The 16,519-nt window shown below is 51.6% G+C and overlaps 2 protein-coding genes across 2 annotated transcripts in view; both read right to left on the reverse strand.

Annotated features, from left to right (window-relative positions):
* Window positions 1-6,921: 6,921 nt before the first annotated feature.
* VCPKMT (valosin containing protein lysine methyltransferase) lies at window positions 6,922-11,759 on the reverse strand. Its single transcript, XM_042799001.1, has 7 exons — window positions 11,722-11,759; window positions 11,127-11,387; window positions 10,836-10,946; window positions 10,564-10,636; window positions 9,466-9,585; window positions 7,973-8,077; window positions 6,922-7,390 (listed from the first exon to the last, which is right to left on the reverse strand). The coding sequence occupies exons 1-7, from the start codon at window positions 11,757-11,759 to the stop codon at window positions 7,376-7,378; spliced, it is 723 nt and encodes a 240-aa protein (XP_042654935.1). The 3' UTR covers window positions 6,922-7,375.
* A 2,774-nt stretch (window positions 11,760-14,533) lies between these two features.
* SOS2 (SOS Ras/Rho guanine nucleotide exchange factor 2) overlaps window positions 14,534-16,519 on the reverse strand; it is a 55,010-nt gene continuing 53,024 nt past the window's right edge. The window contains exon 23 of the mRNA XM_042799163.1: window positions 14,534-16,322. Coding sequence (XP_042655097.1) covers window positions 15,813-16,322 — 510 coding nt within the window. The 3' untranslated portion in view covers window positions 14,534-15,812. The remainder of the gene's footprint in view (window positions 16,323-16,519) is intronic.

The following is a 16,519-nucleotide window of genomic DNA, read 5'->3' on the forward strand; positions in this document are numbered from 1 at the left end:
ATCTGATTTGAAAAAAAAAAAAAAACAAAAAAACCCCAAACAAACAAACAAAAAACCAAATACAAACAAACAAACAAACAAAAAAAAACAACAACAAAAAAAAACAAAAACAAAAAACAAAAACAAGGCTTGTGATGGAGGTACTGCAAATGCAGGACAACCCCAGTGAAGCCCCACCAGGAACAGGGTAGAGCCAAATAAACAGCCCAAATGTTTGTATTTGCAGCCTTTGCCGGGGCAGCGACGTGGATGAACTCGAGCTGCAAGGTCGGGATGTGAAATCAGATATTCTTGGGACGGAGAAAGCTCGTGGGACAGAAAGGAGGAGCGGTGCAAGGGGAACTGGAGGGCGCAAAGGCAGCGCGGCGCTGGGAAGGAGCTTTGGTGGGGGACACCGGGGACGTGCTGCCAGGGAGACGCCGCCTTTCCGGGCGTAGACTGAGGAAAAAGTTGCATAAATGATGGTTGGCCCCAGGCAGCTGCAGAAGTGCCAGGCAGCACCTTAAATCAAGTGGAGAAATGCGTGGAGTTGGAGGCTGAGTCCAAGGGGACAAGGTTTGACCTGGCCAGGGGATGGCTGAAGGCGATGCAGCGGCCATCGGCTCCAAGACCTGAGTTAATGTTTAACTTTGGACTTTGCCAAGTTGTCCAAGGGGCAAAGGAGGACGAGGGCAGATCTGTGCAAGGCAGAGGGTGGCTGCGAGCCCGGGGCCAAGGCTCCTGCACGAGCTCCCCCTCTGAGGGGTGTGATTTCTGGGTGTAATTTCTACCAGTTTGGTCCCAGCTCAGCGGGGGGACATTTGCTGATGAGGCCTTGCTGAGCTCCCCCGTTTAGCTCAGCTCTTCATCTAACACTCAGCCCTTCCTGATTTATTTGATTCCCAGCACACCAGGCTCCGCAGGGGCATTTGCAAGGGCTGCACTAAGGGGACACGGCCGGGGAAAGGGCGAGGAGCCTGGTGGCATCGCTGACAAGGCTGCAAAAGTGTCCCCAGCACTGGCACAGGGCTCAGCACGTCCCGCTAGCCTGGATAACCTGCCCTGGGAGGCACCGCGTCTCTATTTAAACCCACCTCCCCTGGGATGTGATTAAGGACGTGTCTATTAAATTGCTCTGTGTCACTTCAGCACGGCTCAGCCCTGTCACCGCCCGCGCTCCCTGGGCCCCGCTCATCTGACCACTGCCGCGTGTCTCCTCTCCATCCCCATCACTTTCACCCTGCAGCATCCCAACCCTTCACATTTTGAGGTTTGCCTTGCCGGGCAGTTTTGCACGGCCACGTTTTCCAATCCCAGATTATTCTAATGACACCGCCGAGGAGCTAAAAATAGGAGAAAGGCATTTTTCTGCCTCTCCCCCACCAGCCGCTGTCAGGAGTGTGGGGACGGCGCCGGCAGCGGGAGCCTCCGAGGTGTTTGCGGAGAGCGTTTGGAGAGTATCACACCTCCCCTTTCCCTTCCCAGCCGTGGATCTTTAAATATCTGGCCCAAATCCACGCAAGCCTGTAGCTGCTTAACTCTTTCTTTGCATTCAAACCAAAAGGAAATTGGGTACCTAAATCCAGCTGGCTGAGGAAACGAGGCGGCGGGTAGGAAACCGCCCCAGGAGCTCCTGTGTGTGCCGGGGCAGGAAGCACTGAACACGCAGGGGTGACTCAGCCGTGGCACGGGTGGTGGGGATGGGGTGGCAGGGCCCCCCCGGGGATTGGGGCACCCGCCTGCCCCGTCCCACTCGGCTTCCTCCTGTGCCAGCACCCTTGGGGGTCTCCAGGTCCTGCGGGTGGTGAAAAAGACCGTGAGCCAAGGCAGGAAAGCGACCCCTGAACCCACACTGCTCTCCTCAAAATAGTGCACTCCCCCCAAAATTATGCACCTCCCCGACACGCCAGAAGTGATGCACCATCCCCCCCCCCCCCGCAAAATGTTGCGCTCCCCTCCCCAAACCAGCCATGCTGGGTTTAGCACCTGCACACGCTTGGCACGGTGACACGGGGCCAGCTGAGCTGTGCTCTCCCCCACGGGTGTCACCACGAGGAGGGTTTGGGGAACACGGGAAAGGGATGGAGGTGGCAGCAGCCCCAGCGCCCACGTGCGCAGGGGCACGGGACTCTCCCCCCAACGTGACTTTTCAGAGCTCTTTTCCTCCCTGCTGCACGCCTGGCTGCCAGATTTACCTCTGCCTGACGGCATCTTGCTCACGAAATCGGAGCCTGGGCTGGGTTGGGACCAGCTGGCAGCAACTGGAGGTAGAGCCCGAAGCCCCTCCAGGATGCCCCAGTGGTGATTTTTCCTTTTTGGGGCGACAGCGCAGCACGTGGAAGGTTATTTCTCTGTTTTATTTTTATTTAAGGGATCCTGCGCTCGCGGAGCTTGGGAATCCACGGGGTCGTGTGGCCAGCGTGCCTCCACGCAGCCTCGCCAGCCCTCAGAGGCCACCACACATCGGCTGGGGTCCAGCCCGCGCCGCCAGCCCGGCCGGGGGGAGCAAAACGTGGAGCCGCCGCCAAATCACGTGCAGAAAACCGTCACTTAACGACTTCATCCGCGGCTTCAGCCTCGATTCCCGGAGCCTGCACTGGGAACGGGTCCGTGCACCACCCTGGGCGTGAAAACTGGTCCCAGCATGCGGGGAGGGATGCGTAAGGCGAGCTGGGGAGCAGCCAGCCCGCCCGGGGTCATATCCATCCCCCTCGGGGACACAACCGCACTTTATTTCCCCTTGGGGCAGCCCAGGTCCCAGCCGGAGGCAAATTAACCCCCTGCACCAAGGCCCTTTGGCCAGGCTCCTGCTGAAGCAGAGCGCCGAGCCTCGGAGGCAGGAGGAGAAGCGGCCGGTTCCTGCTGCCACGGAGGGGGAAACAGAAACGCCGGGGATTGCACTGGAGCCGAGCAGCCCGGCCACGAAACGGATGAGTCAGAGGTTTTGGGCACAATGGGAAGCGCGGGCTCAGCAGCGATGGGGACACACCAGGACGGGGCCTCAAGGCCGCCCAGCGCCGCGTCGCCGCGAGCAAAACCTCCTCCGGGGCAGGGCGCAGAAACAGCGGGAAGAAACGCGGCTTTTGCCCGCCCGGTTGCGGCGAGAGGAAGGAAACGGGTGAACTCATGGCAGCGCACGTGGAGAGGGCCATGCCACGTGTCCTCCCCACCCTGCCGGCAGCCGGACCGGCCTCCGGCGTGGGGCTGCTCGTACTTCCCAGCCGGCGCTGGCAGGGTACCAGGGACCACATCCCAGCTCGGCAAGAGCCGTCTTCAGCCCGGCTGCTTCCCCAAGGCGTCCCCACCTCCCTCCCGCCCACTGCTGTCTTCTCCCTTATGCAGTATTTTTTTCTTTAAAAAAAAAAAAAAAAAGCAAAGCAAACGCGTAAGTGCAAGAGAAATAAAAAAAAATAACCAAGCCAAAGCAGGAGCCCTGTATCGCCGCCTGTTCTGAGTCACCCTGACAAGCCCTCGGCTGCCCCCACATCCCACATGGGAGCTTGCGAGGGCAGAAATAATTGGCACGCACTAATTACAGGCACGAAGATGGAGGTGCCGCTTGCGGGCCACGCAGCTTGAGGCACATAGGTCTCACAGCTCGCAGCGACAGGAGAAACCTCCCACGGCAAACCTGGGGTGGACTCAGCCAGCCATCCCAAGGAAGCATCCTCCAAAACTGCCTCTGACAGCCAAAAAAAAACATTTGCCAGAACTGCAGCCACCGCTTTCTCTGCTCATCGGCTTCTTCCTTCCGCTGCCTACGGGATGGTGGATGGGAGGAGGAGACCCTCAAAAGAGGCCACTGAACTCGGGTGCCAGCATGGACCACCTGCCCCATCGCACTGCCAACATCCCGGGTCACTCAAACTCTCACACTCACGGCTGAAAACCACGGCTGAGGTTGCCCACCAGCATAGGGAGCAGGCACTCACCGGCACTCTTTGTTGTAAAAAACCTGCTTGCTCACCAGCGGAAAATAAACTTTTTTTTTTTGCTTCAGGATGTGAAAGGAGATTAACTGCTGGACCTCGAGATGGAAGTCGCATGGCTTCCCCGCCCCAGGGATGACACAGCCTGGCTCCGGCAGATTGAACCGACGTAATTTCGGGAGATGGGGGCGAAGGCCGCGATCCCTCTCCCTGCATCCCACGTGCCGGCAGCCACAGAAATGCACGGGGCCGATGAAGCCTGCCCGCACGCTCGCAGGACCGTGCCTGCAGCGCGCAGGGGGCTGAGCAGCCACATCAGCACCTCTCAGCGGCCACTGGCACCAAGGAGCATCCCCGTCCCCACGCCCCCCGAGGAGCACCCCCAGCTCAGGCTGGCGAACGCCCAGGGTTTGAAATGCCGCTACCGAGGCCGGCAGCTTCCACCTGCATCCTCCCTGGTCACCCATCGGTGTCCCGCCTGCCCCAGTCCCCAGGGAGCCTTGCCCAGGCCTTTTGCAAAAAACAGAATTGCTACAGCTTGGGGTTCAGTTTGTTTTTTTTTTTGTTTTTTTTTTTGTTTTTTTTTTGTTTTTTTTTTTTTTTTTTTTTTTTTTCCAGGCAGGGCACATGCAAACTGGGATCCTGTGCTCATCCCCTCCGTCCTTCAGCGGGACACAGCTCACCTCTCGGGGACCTACGAGGTGGGAGGCAAGGCCCGTTTACCGAGGACTCACTGCAGTCGGTGGGAGCAGGAGCAGATCCACCGTGATAAAAAGCCTTTTCTAACATCGTCTCTCGTAACGCCGCAAGCAAGAAATACCATTTTCCAAGAGGAAAATCCATTTGTCCAGGATTACATGCCACAGCAGACAATCACACAGCTGTGGAGGACAGACTTTCCCAAGTGAAGCCACCAGCCCCGTGGGACGCGTGGGTGTGGGTCCTGGCCCCACGCAGTCCTGGGGGGGGGGGTGTGGAGCGGTGCTGGGGGACACGCAGGAATTGCTTGTGGATGGCTGGATTCAGATGCCAGCTGCCCCCGTGCCCTGCCCTCTTCCTAAGAAAGGAAATTAAAAAAATAATCACAGAGCGTCAAGGGTGAATCTGCTGAGGTCCTGCAGGTTTCTGAGCTGTGTCATGACTCATATCGCGACAAGAAGCCGTCAGTGATTTATTACGTGGCTGGTGAGGAGCACTGTGCTCCCTCCCTGGCTGCATTCAGCACCCTCGCCGTCGAGCTAAGTGGAAGGGAAATCTGCACCAGCTGTAAACCGGTGGGGGAAAAAAAAAAAAAAAAAAAAAGAGAAAGAGCTCCCGTAAACATGGAGTCAGCACCAACACGCACTCTCCCCAGAGGGACAGGGCCGGGACAAAAACCCAGCAGGGACAAGCGGGATGGATGTGGGAGCGGAGATGTCCCCAAGCAGCAGGACCTGCGTCCCCCTCACACCCCGGTTTCCACGCGGGCCCCTCGCTCCTGGGTAAGAGCGGTAACCCCCACGCCATGGCAGCCGCTGGCCCTACAGGCCCCCCCTCCCAGCAGGCAGATCCAGACCTAGTTCCAAAAAAAAAGCTTTTTTTTTTTTTTTTTCCCCCCCGCCCCCCAAAAAGCAGCCGTTTCATCTGGTGGCTCCAGGGCCAGGCCGCCGAGGCGGTGGCTGCCACAAGTCACCCCCCCCCCCCCCCCCCCGCCCCAGCGGTTTCCTCTTCGGAGGCCGAGCAGCAGCCGTTGGGTTTTACATCCCCCCCCCTCGCATCGGGTGCAGCTGGGGAGAGGGTGACAGCACCCAGCCCCCCCACTCTCCCCAAGGTCCCTCTCGCCCCACGGCGTTCGCAACTTGAGCATTAACAGGCACGAAGCTGAGGGCACAGAGGAGCGCGGGGGGAAGAGAAAAGCACGACTTCCTCCCCTTTTTTTCCCCTTCCGAACGAGAGACGCGAGCCTGTGTATAAAAGGAAGTGCTGAAATCGCACCGCCCCGCAGATAAAATACAGTTATTCCATCAGCACCAAACCCCCGGGAAACGCTGCGCAACCCCCCCCCTTCCAGGGGTCTGCAGGGAGACGCTACCAGAAAACGGCACGGTTCTCGCACTATCCTCACAGCACACCTTCCACAGCTCTTGTTTTCACCAGGGAAGCCACGCTGGTGCAAACACGCCAGTAAATATCTTCCTGCAGGCCACCGGTTAATTAAGGAGCTCTTTTCATAACAAGTTAACAAATAATGCGTGCGGTTATGACAAATTACATTCTTGCTTTGCCGTGCATTCGCTAATCGCCGCTGTTCGGCTCTGCAAGCCAGGACAGCGTTTTATGAAGTGTGAAGTTCGTAAGGAACGCTCTTACTGGAAATAAAGGGAGCCCGAGCTCAGGGCAGGTCAAGAAAGCACCTGGGTGCCCACAAACCAGGTTCCCCCCAAGCCCAAGAGCTGAGGTTTGGGGAAAACTCAAGCAGATTTAGGTTGAATACTCAGGTTCTTGAGGCAGGGACCCGCTCATGCTGCGCGCAGCGTGAATGAGGAATTACGAGGCCGCTGTGGATCGGGGCGGGCAGCACCTCCGTCGCGGCAGACCGATTTTCGGAGCGCACACTCAGGGCTGTGGGACGGCGCAGGCAGCCAGGGCCGCTTTCACTACAGAGCAGAAGTGAGATTTCCTTTGAAATTCAATCTCAAAGCCACCACTGCGCAGCAGCAAGAGGCAGCTTGGTGAGGGACACCAACAGCACCGATGAACCTGCTCCCCAGAATGGTTTGAAGGCGTCAAACTTCACCGCTGCAGAGCCTTACGCCAAGAAAGGGCAGGTGAAATCAAAAGAACAGTTTCGCACAGGCGCAGGGGACCATCTGCGTGTCGTAGCTGTGCAGTACCTACCGCGACAGCCCCTGCTCCTGGAATGAAACGCCCAGGACCTCTGCAATGAAGGAAGGGCACAAACCACAGGCTGCAAACAAACAAACAAAAAAAAACAACAAACCAAAAAAACCCAAACCCTACCACCCGAGACCCATTTGAAGTGCAAAAAGTTTTATTGACTGGCTACCTGGGGCTGCGTGATTGAGCCCACGCGTGGAGTTTTCTCCTCAGGGAGATTTGGGTGTCCTCAGATCTGCTGTGTGAGCGCTCGGTGAGCCACCCACTGCTCTGACAAGCGGCTGCCCAGCTGAGGTAACCAGAACACGCGCCCGGCGCGGCTCCGGTTCCGTTTTCTGCCTCCCCCCTGCCTCAGCCTGCAGACACCCAGAGCTCACGTCTGTCCTCGCGGAAGGTGCTATCGCTGGATCTAGTCTGACGAGCCCGCTTCTTCTGGTGCCTCGTGCCAAGTCCACTATCGAGAAGCCGTTTTCTGTACATGAGTCACAAACCACACTGCAGACAGTCCCTTTGTGGTGTTATTCTATACCCTCACCCTCTTCTCCGGAGCTCTGCCAGCTGCCAGAGGATAGATACTGTGGTCAGGGATCTCACGATGGAAAATTCTGTGAAGAGATTTAAAAAAAAAAAAAAAAAGTATGGATTTTTAAGCAGCCTGGTTTTTTGTTCAAGCGCTGGACCCATGTGTTGTGTCAGCACAATATGCAAAATATTTTCTTCATGCATAACTGTCTGCTCCATCAATTAACCAAAAAGTGATCTAACCAACCCAGGGAGGTGTGAAGTACCACTTCTGGAGTCTGGTTTGGGGGAGGGAAGGCTGTACAGCACAGCACACAGTACTTAAAGCAGCAGTGAGCGCATCGTTTTTATCACTCTGGTGCCTCAGAACTCCAGTTTTGAGATCCCACTGCCCTACAGTGTGGAAGCAGAAGAGCAAGTCAGCACGCAGCTCAAAGATGGTCCTGCTGAAGACAAAGGCTGGCACCTGGCAGAGCGCGGGGTTTCAGGACAAAGGAACTCCTTTGTACACGCACGGTTCTGCTCTGCAGCTTCACGGGGTCCCTAATGGTATTTCACAGTCGATTTAGAGGCAGTTCCACCCCTGGAACGCTCACACTGTGCCAAGTGAACAGCAGCCCTGTGAAATCCTGGCAGCATTCGCTGTGCCAGTTAAGTTAACCTACCGTTTGTTTCCTGTGGATGTTCATGATATGGATGTCTTCGCTGCGATACTCCTCATCGTGCTTATCCAGGGGAATTTTTTCCAGCTCAAAGTCCATCTGAAGCAGCTGGTTACCAGAGAACACGCAAAACGAGTGAACCAACACTGACTGCCCTTCTGAACTAAGCATGTTAAAAAGCTCCCACAATATACTGCATGAGGGCAAGACGCCTTAGGAGGCTGGAACCACCATGCTCAGATCATTTCACTAAAGGCCTCTGCAAACATGTATGCCATTTCTGCCCCCGTGCAGCACATTTACTCTTGTTTTAACTACTCCAGTGCCAATTCAAAGCTACAGACAACTTGCAACATTTAAGAAAAAAATGTAAAAGCTTGCAATAAAACATTTTGCCTCCTCTGGTCTCTGAAGTGTTAAGCCAAACCACAGCACCTGCCTCTGTCTGCCAACCTTCTCAACGGGAGGGGCGGGGGGAAAATGCTAAAAAACCCCAGTATTGACTCTACAATGTGCTCAGATGATTAACTCTGCTGAACCCTGGCAAGCTAAGGAAGGAAATAAATTACAAGAAAGCAGAAATCATCCAGAAACACCTACACCTATTACGTTTATTGTGGGAGCAGCACCTCATTGGAGCTGATCTCAGTTATAGCAACCCTCCTCACAATCAGGTAGCCACAAGAGTTCAAGGCATGGCTAATTATCGAAGAGGTGCTTTTATTAACACATACAAATCACCCTGGAATACTTGCCCTTCCCCTTTTTCATAGTATTATTATTACATATAATCCAGTACTCCTGCACAAGGGCTGCTTTTCAGCAGACTGCATGGGTGCAGTTAAATCCTGCATTGCCTGTCACCCCCACAACCTCAGGAGGGATTCAGCTGTTACCTGTGTTCCTTTTCTTTACCTGCACAGATGATGCAGCTGGACTATTTCATTACACCACCTATTAATGCTCTTGTAGTAGAGGGGGGAGATTTTTGCAAAAGCAGCTATATCACTTAGCAGAGTCTTGAGTTCCTGAGCTACTCTGGAAAAGTTTACCTGTATTTTCCTTCTGTTTTCTGTTTTGCTTTGACAGGCATTGCCTCACGTATGGAGGCCCTTTTGCAAATCTGGAAGGTATCACAAGCTAGAGAGGCTTTTAACAACCTATGCAAGTCTGGCTGCCTGGGTCAAAAGCATCAATATAGTTAAGATTAGTAAGCCGAGAAAGGTTAGTTTGACCTTTTGAGGGAAGAAAAGCTCAGTAAGTATCCAGGAAGTCTTTACTGTCGAGTTGGACGATAACTTCAACAGTCACCATTCAAATTTCCTGCCCCATCTAAAGACAAAAGGGCTTCTCCTGCTACAAACTGTACTTTGTGCAGTCAACCTGAGTTCGTATGTGCAGCAACTGACATTGATGTTCAACTGATCCAATACAAAGACCTCCTGTATCTAAGCTATTTTCCTAGTGTTCAAAAAGCACACATTAAAAACACTTACCTCGAAGTATTTTCTCTCAATTTCAGGATTCTTTCCCATAGTTCTCTGTTCGTAACAGCACAAGACGCACGTATCGGGACCAGTAAGGTCTTTCAGTGTCTTCAGTAATGGTTCTAATGACTGCCCAAAAAAGGTTAAGTATTTCCCACTTAGATTTCAAGTTCATTTTACTGATACGATACCCTCTAACTACAGAAAGTCTTCACCCAAGAGAGAACTTTCCAGTTTTGCTTTTCAGGGAGTTATTTTTAGTACTTTAACTGGGACAAAAAGAACAAGCAAGCTGGAAATCAGAGGAGAAAGGGAGGCCGCATAGAAGAAGAGTTTCACAGACTGACCAAGAAAACTGAACTAGCAGCAAAGCCAGAAACATCCCACCCCGCTGAGTGGGCATTTCCTTGAGGCACACAATGACTCTTTCCTGACATGTTTCAAAAGTGAGCGTTGTCTCGACCGTTCTTGGAACATGGCTCAGATCCAGACCACTACGTATGTAAATAGGACGTGTAGCGAGCCAATTCAAGGGGCTGGCAAGACCACTGAAAAGGCACTGGGACAGGGGGTTCTTCGGGTCACTTCCCCTTTCCTGCCACTTCTGTTAGCTCTCTGTGCACATCCTACAGAGCTCTAGCTGAGGAGATGGGGCAGACTACAACAACCACTTAGCTGGGGCACGGTTCCTCCTTCTGCCTTTCCCACAGGAAACATGAGGAGAACCCAAACGGTGCAGATGCAGCACTGTTAAATTTCATTTACCTTTACATGAAACAATTCACAACTATTAGGCACAATGTTTTGCTTCACACATCAATCTCAATGTGAAAAAAAAAAAAAAAAGAAAAAAAAGGAGGGAGGCACAAGTATTAAGTTTGGTGGGTTTTTTTAAACATAAAAAAAAAAAATCTCTGGTTGACTCTCAAGTGGTCTTGAATCTGTTAAAAGTGCCTTTTCCAGTCTTATTCGATATATTCCTCTAAACCATGGGGACCAAGATGTAAGGACAATATTTATTTGAACACTTCTGAATAGTTCTCACACTGAACTCACACCCTTCCCAAAGAAGCTTTACTATAGGTGTTCTGCCAAGTCCTCATTTACCTCCTCATAGTAAATGCAATCGGCCATTAGTATATAATCGGGGGGAGGCTGAAATTCCGCTACATCTTCACCCCTAAAAAGGAAAAAAAAAAAAGGTGAAAGCAAGCTTCAGTAATAATACAAGATACTACTAAAGGACTGAGCATATAGTGCTACTACGTTCCTATACTGCGCTTCCCGTTCACAGCAGTGTTTTCAAGGACGTGTCAATCTTAACAAAGCAAGAGAAGCCCCGTTAGAGCCGAACAGAAACATTAAAGGATCATACAAACCATTTCAGTACCTTGGCTCGGACTGACCCTGTAACCAGGTGTTTGTTGTTCTCTATATTAACCCTCAGCAGCTCCTGCAGCTCCTCCAAGTCGGTGACCGTCACGTTAGCCCTGTAACACACACACACACACACGCACACGCGGGGCGTTACGGCCCGGCCCCTCGCCGCAGCGCGGGGTCACAAAACGCGCCCTTGGCGAGAATTTAAAAAAAAAAAAAAAAAGATTTCACGCGGACAAGGCGCGGGGGAACCGGCAGCGGGGCCCGGCCCCTTCCCGGCCGCCGCTCACCCCAGCGTGGCCGCCATGATGCCGACAGCGCCGGTGCCGGCGCCCAACTCGAGGACGTGGCGGCGGGCGAGGGGGCAGGCGCCGGTCTCCAGGAACTTGGCGAGCACCAGCGCCGCGTCCCACACCACGCAGCCCACGCCGCCCGCCGCCCGCTGCTCCAGCCGCAGCGCCGGCCCGCCCCGCCGCTCCAGCTCCCGCACGAAGCCCGCCATGGCCGCGGCACTGAGGCGGCGCGGTCCCTCCTCCTCCTCCTCCTCCTCCCTCCCCGGGGCCGCCCCGCCTCACCTCGCCGCCGCGGCGGGAGGAAATGGCGGGCGGTGGCGGCTCCGCCTCGCCCTGCCCGTGAGGCGCCGGCCGCGCTCCGGGTCGGTGCCGCCGTCCCTCCGGTGCTGCGCCTCAGCCCCGGGAGCTCCCGTCAAGAGAAGCTGTTCCCTGCTCACCCCTCACCCGGCCAACTTTCCACCGACTTGACTTGTTCGTGGCAGGACGGCGCGCCCCGGGCCGCCCTTGCTTGCCAGAAGAAAAGCGCACTTTTACTTGTTTTTAGTGCCTGCCGGCAGCACAGCGAGCTGCCAACGTGAAGCTGCTGCGTTACCCGGCCTGGTGGTTGTAGGAGAGAACAAGGGCGGCCATCGCTTGCCTGGGCCGCAAGGTCCAGACTTCCCTCAGGGGTGAGGAACCGCCATTTCGAGCCCGCCTGGCAGCCGGGTCAGACCTTCCCGACTTACCCTGTTGGGACTAAAGAAGGCGTTAAACACCGCCCAGAAGAAAGTTTTCCACATGTGAAGTGGCTGCTAATTGACACACGGGGCGAAGCGAAATCTGTTGCGCAAGTTGCCCAGTGCAGCCTGTAGGCACTGCTGGCGTACAGTCCCGCTGGAGCCAGGGGATTGCTAGAAATCACAGGTGGTGTAGACCCTCACCCAACGTTTAAACTTCCAAAATGGTTCTAAAAAAGCAGCTGAGCACGGGTTGACTGTGCGTCAACATTTTCAAGTGCAAAGGCTTTTGATTTTTTTCCTTGGACAGAAAGTTTTTGTTACTTATTTCCTAGCATTTCTTACTAATAGCTCACTCCTTTGCGCAGGGAGGAGTCACTGCATTTGCTAGGGAATCCAAGTGCTATGTTCAGACTTGTGGTGTATTTCTGAAATTTGGAGTAAATCCGAAAAGAAGAAGAAACAAAAGATGGTTCCTTTTGTCCCTTCTTGTTTTTGATCTACTATAGCAATGTCATAGCACCCAAAGAAGTTATTCCAGTTCTAAAGCAGTGGGAAATGCTAAAACTCAGTAACTCAAAATAGGATCACTGAAAGCAACTAGGAGGACGTTTCTTTTGCTATTAACTGTCATTACATTCCATCTGTTTATCCGCACTTTTCTGAGGGAACTGCCTTTTCCCATTCCCACACAAGCCAACTTCAAACCCAGCAATTTCCTATTTTTCCCCTCTAGCATTTTTTTCCCCCTCTCTTTTTATCTGCCCCTCTAATTATGAAGTACTGAAATGTTAATTTATTGCTGTCTTGGCATTCCCTCGAACCGCACGGGTGGGAATCTGACTGCCTTCGACCACTTCCACGGCCAAACAGTTACTTTGGGAACGTGTGTTGCTGTACCCGCTATACTTCATGCCACTGGCATTGCTGACGCTGCCCTGCCTTGGAATGGTTCTTTGTATTTTCCAGCTCCTGTTATGCTTGGAGGGCAGTTTAATTGTGTGGTAAGTTATCCATAAGCAAGGCCCTTTTTCTGAATCAAGCTGTGATTTATGTACTTTAGGTTAACTCCAGAACAGGCCCTGTAAGAGTCAGGTTTCACATGGGAAATGCAGCTAAGAACAGCGTTTAGCCACTGCCTTCTAGTACAAGTATCTCATGTTTTCACATTATCATCCTTGTTGGGAGATCTAATGCAAGGGGCTCCTGCTCTCTCGGAGCTTTGCTGCCCCAGCACTGCTGCTGACCAGGTGTGGGTGGTTATGCTTTAAGTGCAGCTTGCAAAAAAAAAACCCCATGGGATTTTTTTCCATATCCAGTTCAGGGCACAACAACGCACCATTGAAGGGGCACCGGGGAGAGAAGAGGTGAGCGGCTGAGGAAGGAGTCAACGTCGGGGACTTGCTTAACAGGACCTGCCACTGGCAAAATAGCAACGTGGACCTGCAGGCTAGTGTCTGTGCGACTGGTCCCTGGCAGAGGAGAGAGCCCACGGGCCCACCAGGAACCAGAGTCACCTCTGGCGCCCAGGACATCCCCAGATAGCAGCGAGAGGCTCTTGCAGGAATGCCAACCTCTGTCCTCGTTAATCTGATGGAGAATGATGACCAAGGCTTGAGACTTTAACTGCATCCCTTTTTTTTTATTAATCAAACCATTCAGGGCCCTGCTGAAAGTTAGGCATTTTTCTCTGACTTCCAGTGTGGAATTTGGAACTGCTGCCCAATCTCACACCTTCACAATCAGGTTCAAGAGTTAAAAGAAGGAAGTGTTTCACAGCCTCCCAGGTATTTTTGTAGGCTGTCAACATAAAATGTAAGTTGGCACCTAAAAAGGACTGTTCTGAGCATGGCAGTCCTGTGCGGCATCATTTCAAAGTTAACTCTAACAAATGTATGCTTCTGCTTCCGCAAGTTTAAGCTCTCCTCAAAGTCTACCACAAACCAGAACCTCACAAAGGTCTTGATGGAGGGAAGTGCTTTGATAGGTATAGAAACCATTACTAATTAACAGATGCCCAGCATAAAATGATCTGGTAAGGGCTTTGCTGAGTCAGGACAAAATACAAAGCTGGGATGTATTTTAAAATGGGATATTGAAAGTGCTTTTAGTCTAAGCACTTGTACAGAAGGTATAAAGCTGACCTCATCAGATTCTAAAATTTGGGAGAGGATTTTTTTCCCCTTCAACATCACACAAAATGTAAAAGTCTGAAAAAATATTTAGCAATAGCTGCTGGTGAGGACTTCAAATGAGTTAATACAAGGAACTAAATAAAAAATTTCACTTGTTCAGCTTATTCTGCAGATCACTGGAACAGCCTGCCTTTTCTGTGTGGAGAGTATTACGGGAGTACTTCACTGAGCTGAATTTCACCACCAGATAGAAGAATTCTTCCCAAACTTACAGAAAAGAGTATGAGCTGTGTTTTTACTGCAGAGGAAAAACCATAACCAAGGCACGTCCATTTCCTGCACTCTCAGATCATGCATCTCAAATTTGGGACTTCTTGAATGTTATTTTTGCAAAATGAAGCAGCTCGCCTTCATAAAGTGTTTTCTGCCCCTTGCATGATTCTATTCGACTGAATCGAATTCTGTATTGCCGAATCGAATTTTGTACTGCCAAAAACTTCCTAAGTCCAATTCCCAACCTTGTCCTTACAAGGAACACGCACTGCTCAAGCTCTTAAAAATTAAGACTGGGGTGATTTATTAATCTTGTTAAGAACTCTGATACAAAGCACAGTAAAAGGCCACAGACCAGTAAATAAAATGTGGCTTCTGGCCACTTTATAAATGCTGCTACAGTACTACTAGTAAAACAGACTCACTCTCACACCAGTTCAAACAAGTAGTTCAACTGGCAAATAAAAGTTCCATTCACTTATCAGTTTAAAAAGTTTAATAAAGCTTTAAGTGTTTGCTGGTTTAAATGCTACCAATTTCCAAAATGGATTCACGATTAAGTTAAGTGAGATCTAAAGAAAGTGATTAGGTTTGGAAGGCAAGACTGTTCCTAAGCCAGAGGAAACACTTCTGACCATATAAGATTGCAAGAGTAGCAGACTGTATTACAGGCCTCAAGTCACTTAAATTTATACAGGTTATTAGCATTATCTGTAAATATACAATATAAACAATTGTATATACATGGCATATAGCTTTGTTCTCCAGAACAGTAGACAACTCTTTAGCTTAAGACCTCTTTGCCTACCAAAACAAAAAAGGCACATCTGAACAAGATGCATGCTAAGTACTAGGGATCCTTTCCAATATCTGACACAGGTTGTCCTTGTCCATCCTTTCTCAAAATAACCAAGACCAACTGAATATTTTGGTATTTAGATTTAAACCTGTTTTTTGTCTTCAGCAGCAAATCAATGGCAATTAAGACATGGCATTAAAATACTTGAGAACAGTAGCTGTCACTCACAAACCTCCAAGCTTACACAAAGTTCAAAGGCAAGTGGCCAGAGGTTTAAAATCAGTAACACTGTGTATCCTTGTGTTGGGTAATTATCCCTTTGTTCTTTTTTTTTTTTTTTTTAATTACAAAAAAAAAAAAAAAAGGCCACTAGTGCTCAAATTTGAAAAAATTCCACAGACGCACCTTTTTTGGCTCAGTGCAATTAAATGATGTCAGTTTAAATTCATTTAGTGTAGTTTACAGTGCAAAAGATACATTTTGTATACTGGCATAACTGTCGGCACTGAGGATGTGAGACAAGGCAATGCTGCTGATCACCTGAGGGTAATGCTGTCGAACAGACGCAGGCTAGAGTGTGTGGAGTCTTATTTTTCCAATTTAAACCTTTTTTTTTTTTTTTTTTTTTCCCCTGATCAGCAGCACTTTAAGAGCATAATTTGTGAAAGTACTAAAATACACTGCCTTTTTTGAATAAATTAAAAAAAAAAAAGGAACTTTACAAATACTATTCCAGTGTCAATGACTACTATGGCTAAGGTCATTGAGGAGTTTCTGCATTTTCTAGCAAAGACAGTCTGTGCAAAGGAGGGTGGGAGAGCTCCCTTTTGTAAGTCTTTGGTGGCAGTTTTGGTAACTGAGGGCTCGAATTGTGCCGGGGCGGGACGGGGGGCGCAGGCGGGTGGACCAGGTTGTTGTGACTGGAGCTGACGACGCAGCAGCGGCGCAGGACCCTGGGGGAGGGCGTGCTGGGAGGAGTGCCAGGAGAGCTGGGGCCCGTGCTCGCCTCCCGGAACCAGCTGGGATCTCTGTGCGCCCGTCCCACCGGCGGCGGCTGGAGGTTTAGAGGGCAGTTGATGAAGTGTTCGGGCGGCCGGAGCGGGACCGGTGGTGGGGTATCGGGGAGAGGGTCCCGGGGGGGTGGAGGAGGAGGGCTGTGCAGAGGCTGGTCAAAGGGGGTGGTGTAAGCAGGAGCGCGAGGCTGTATCTTTGGAGGCGGCGGCTGCCGAGGTGGAATGGCCGGAGGGTCGTCATCCGACTTCCCACTTCCCTACAACGTTACAGAGAAGACGGCATTGTAAGAAATGTAGATGTTTAGCTAAAGAGCCCATCTTCTGACAGGCGCACAATTCTCTTAACGCCTGCAACTGGTGCTGCCAGAAACACGGTACTGGCATAGCCACAGCTTTGACCTGAATATGATCGCTGCGTTCCTGAATTAGCCAGCAAGGGTTTGGACACTGGGAA

The sequence above is a fragment of the Tyto alba genome, unplaced genomic scaffold, assembly GCF_018691265.1.
Source record: "Tyto alba isolate M040663 unplaced genomic scaffold, T.alba_DEE_v4.0 Super-Scaffold_29, whole genome shotgun sequence".
Classification (NCBI taxonomy): domain Eukaryota; kingdom Metazoa; phylum Chordata; class Aves; order Strigiformes; family Tytonidae; genus Tyto; species Tyto alba.

Coding starts and splice junctions, on each gene's coding strand:
- VCPKMT (XM_042799001.1), bottom strand. CDS start 11,759: ATGGCCGCCCTTGTTCTCTCCTACAACCACCAGGCCGG. Junction 11,388..11,721: donor TCCTACAACCACCAGGCCGG/GTAACGCAGCAG, acceptor GGCCCCGGGGAG/GGAGGAGGAGGAGGAGGAGG. Junction 10,947..11,126: donor ATCATGGCGGCCACGCTGGG/GTGAGCGGCGGC, acceptor TGTGTGTTACAG/GGCTAACGTGACGGTCACCG.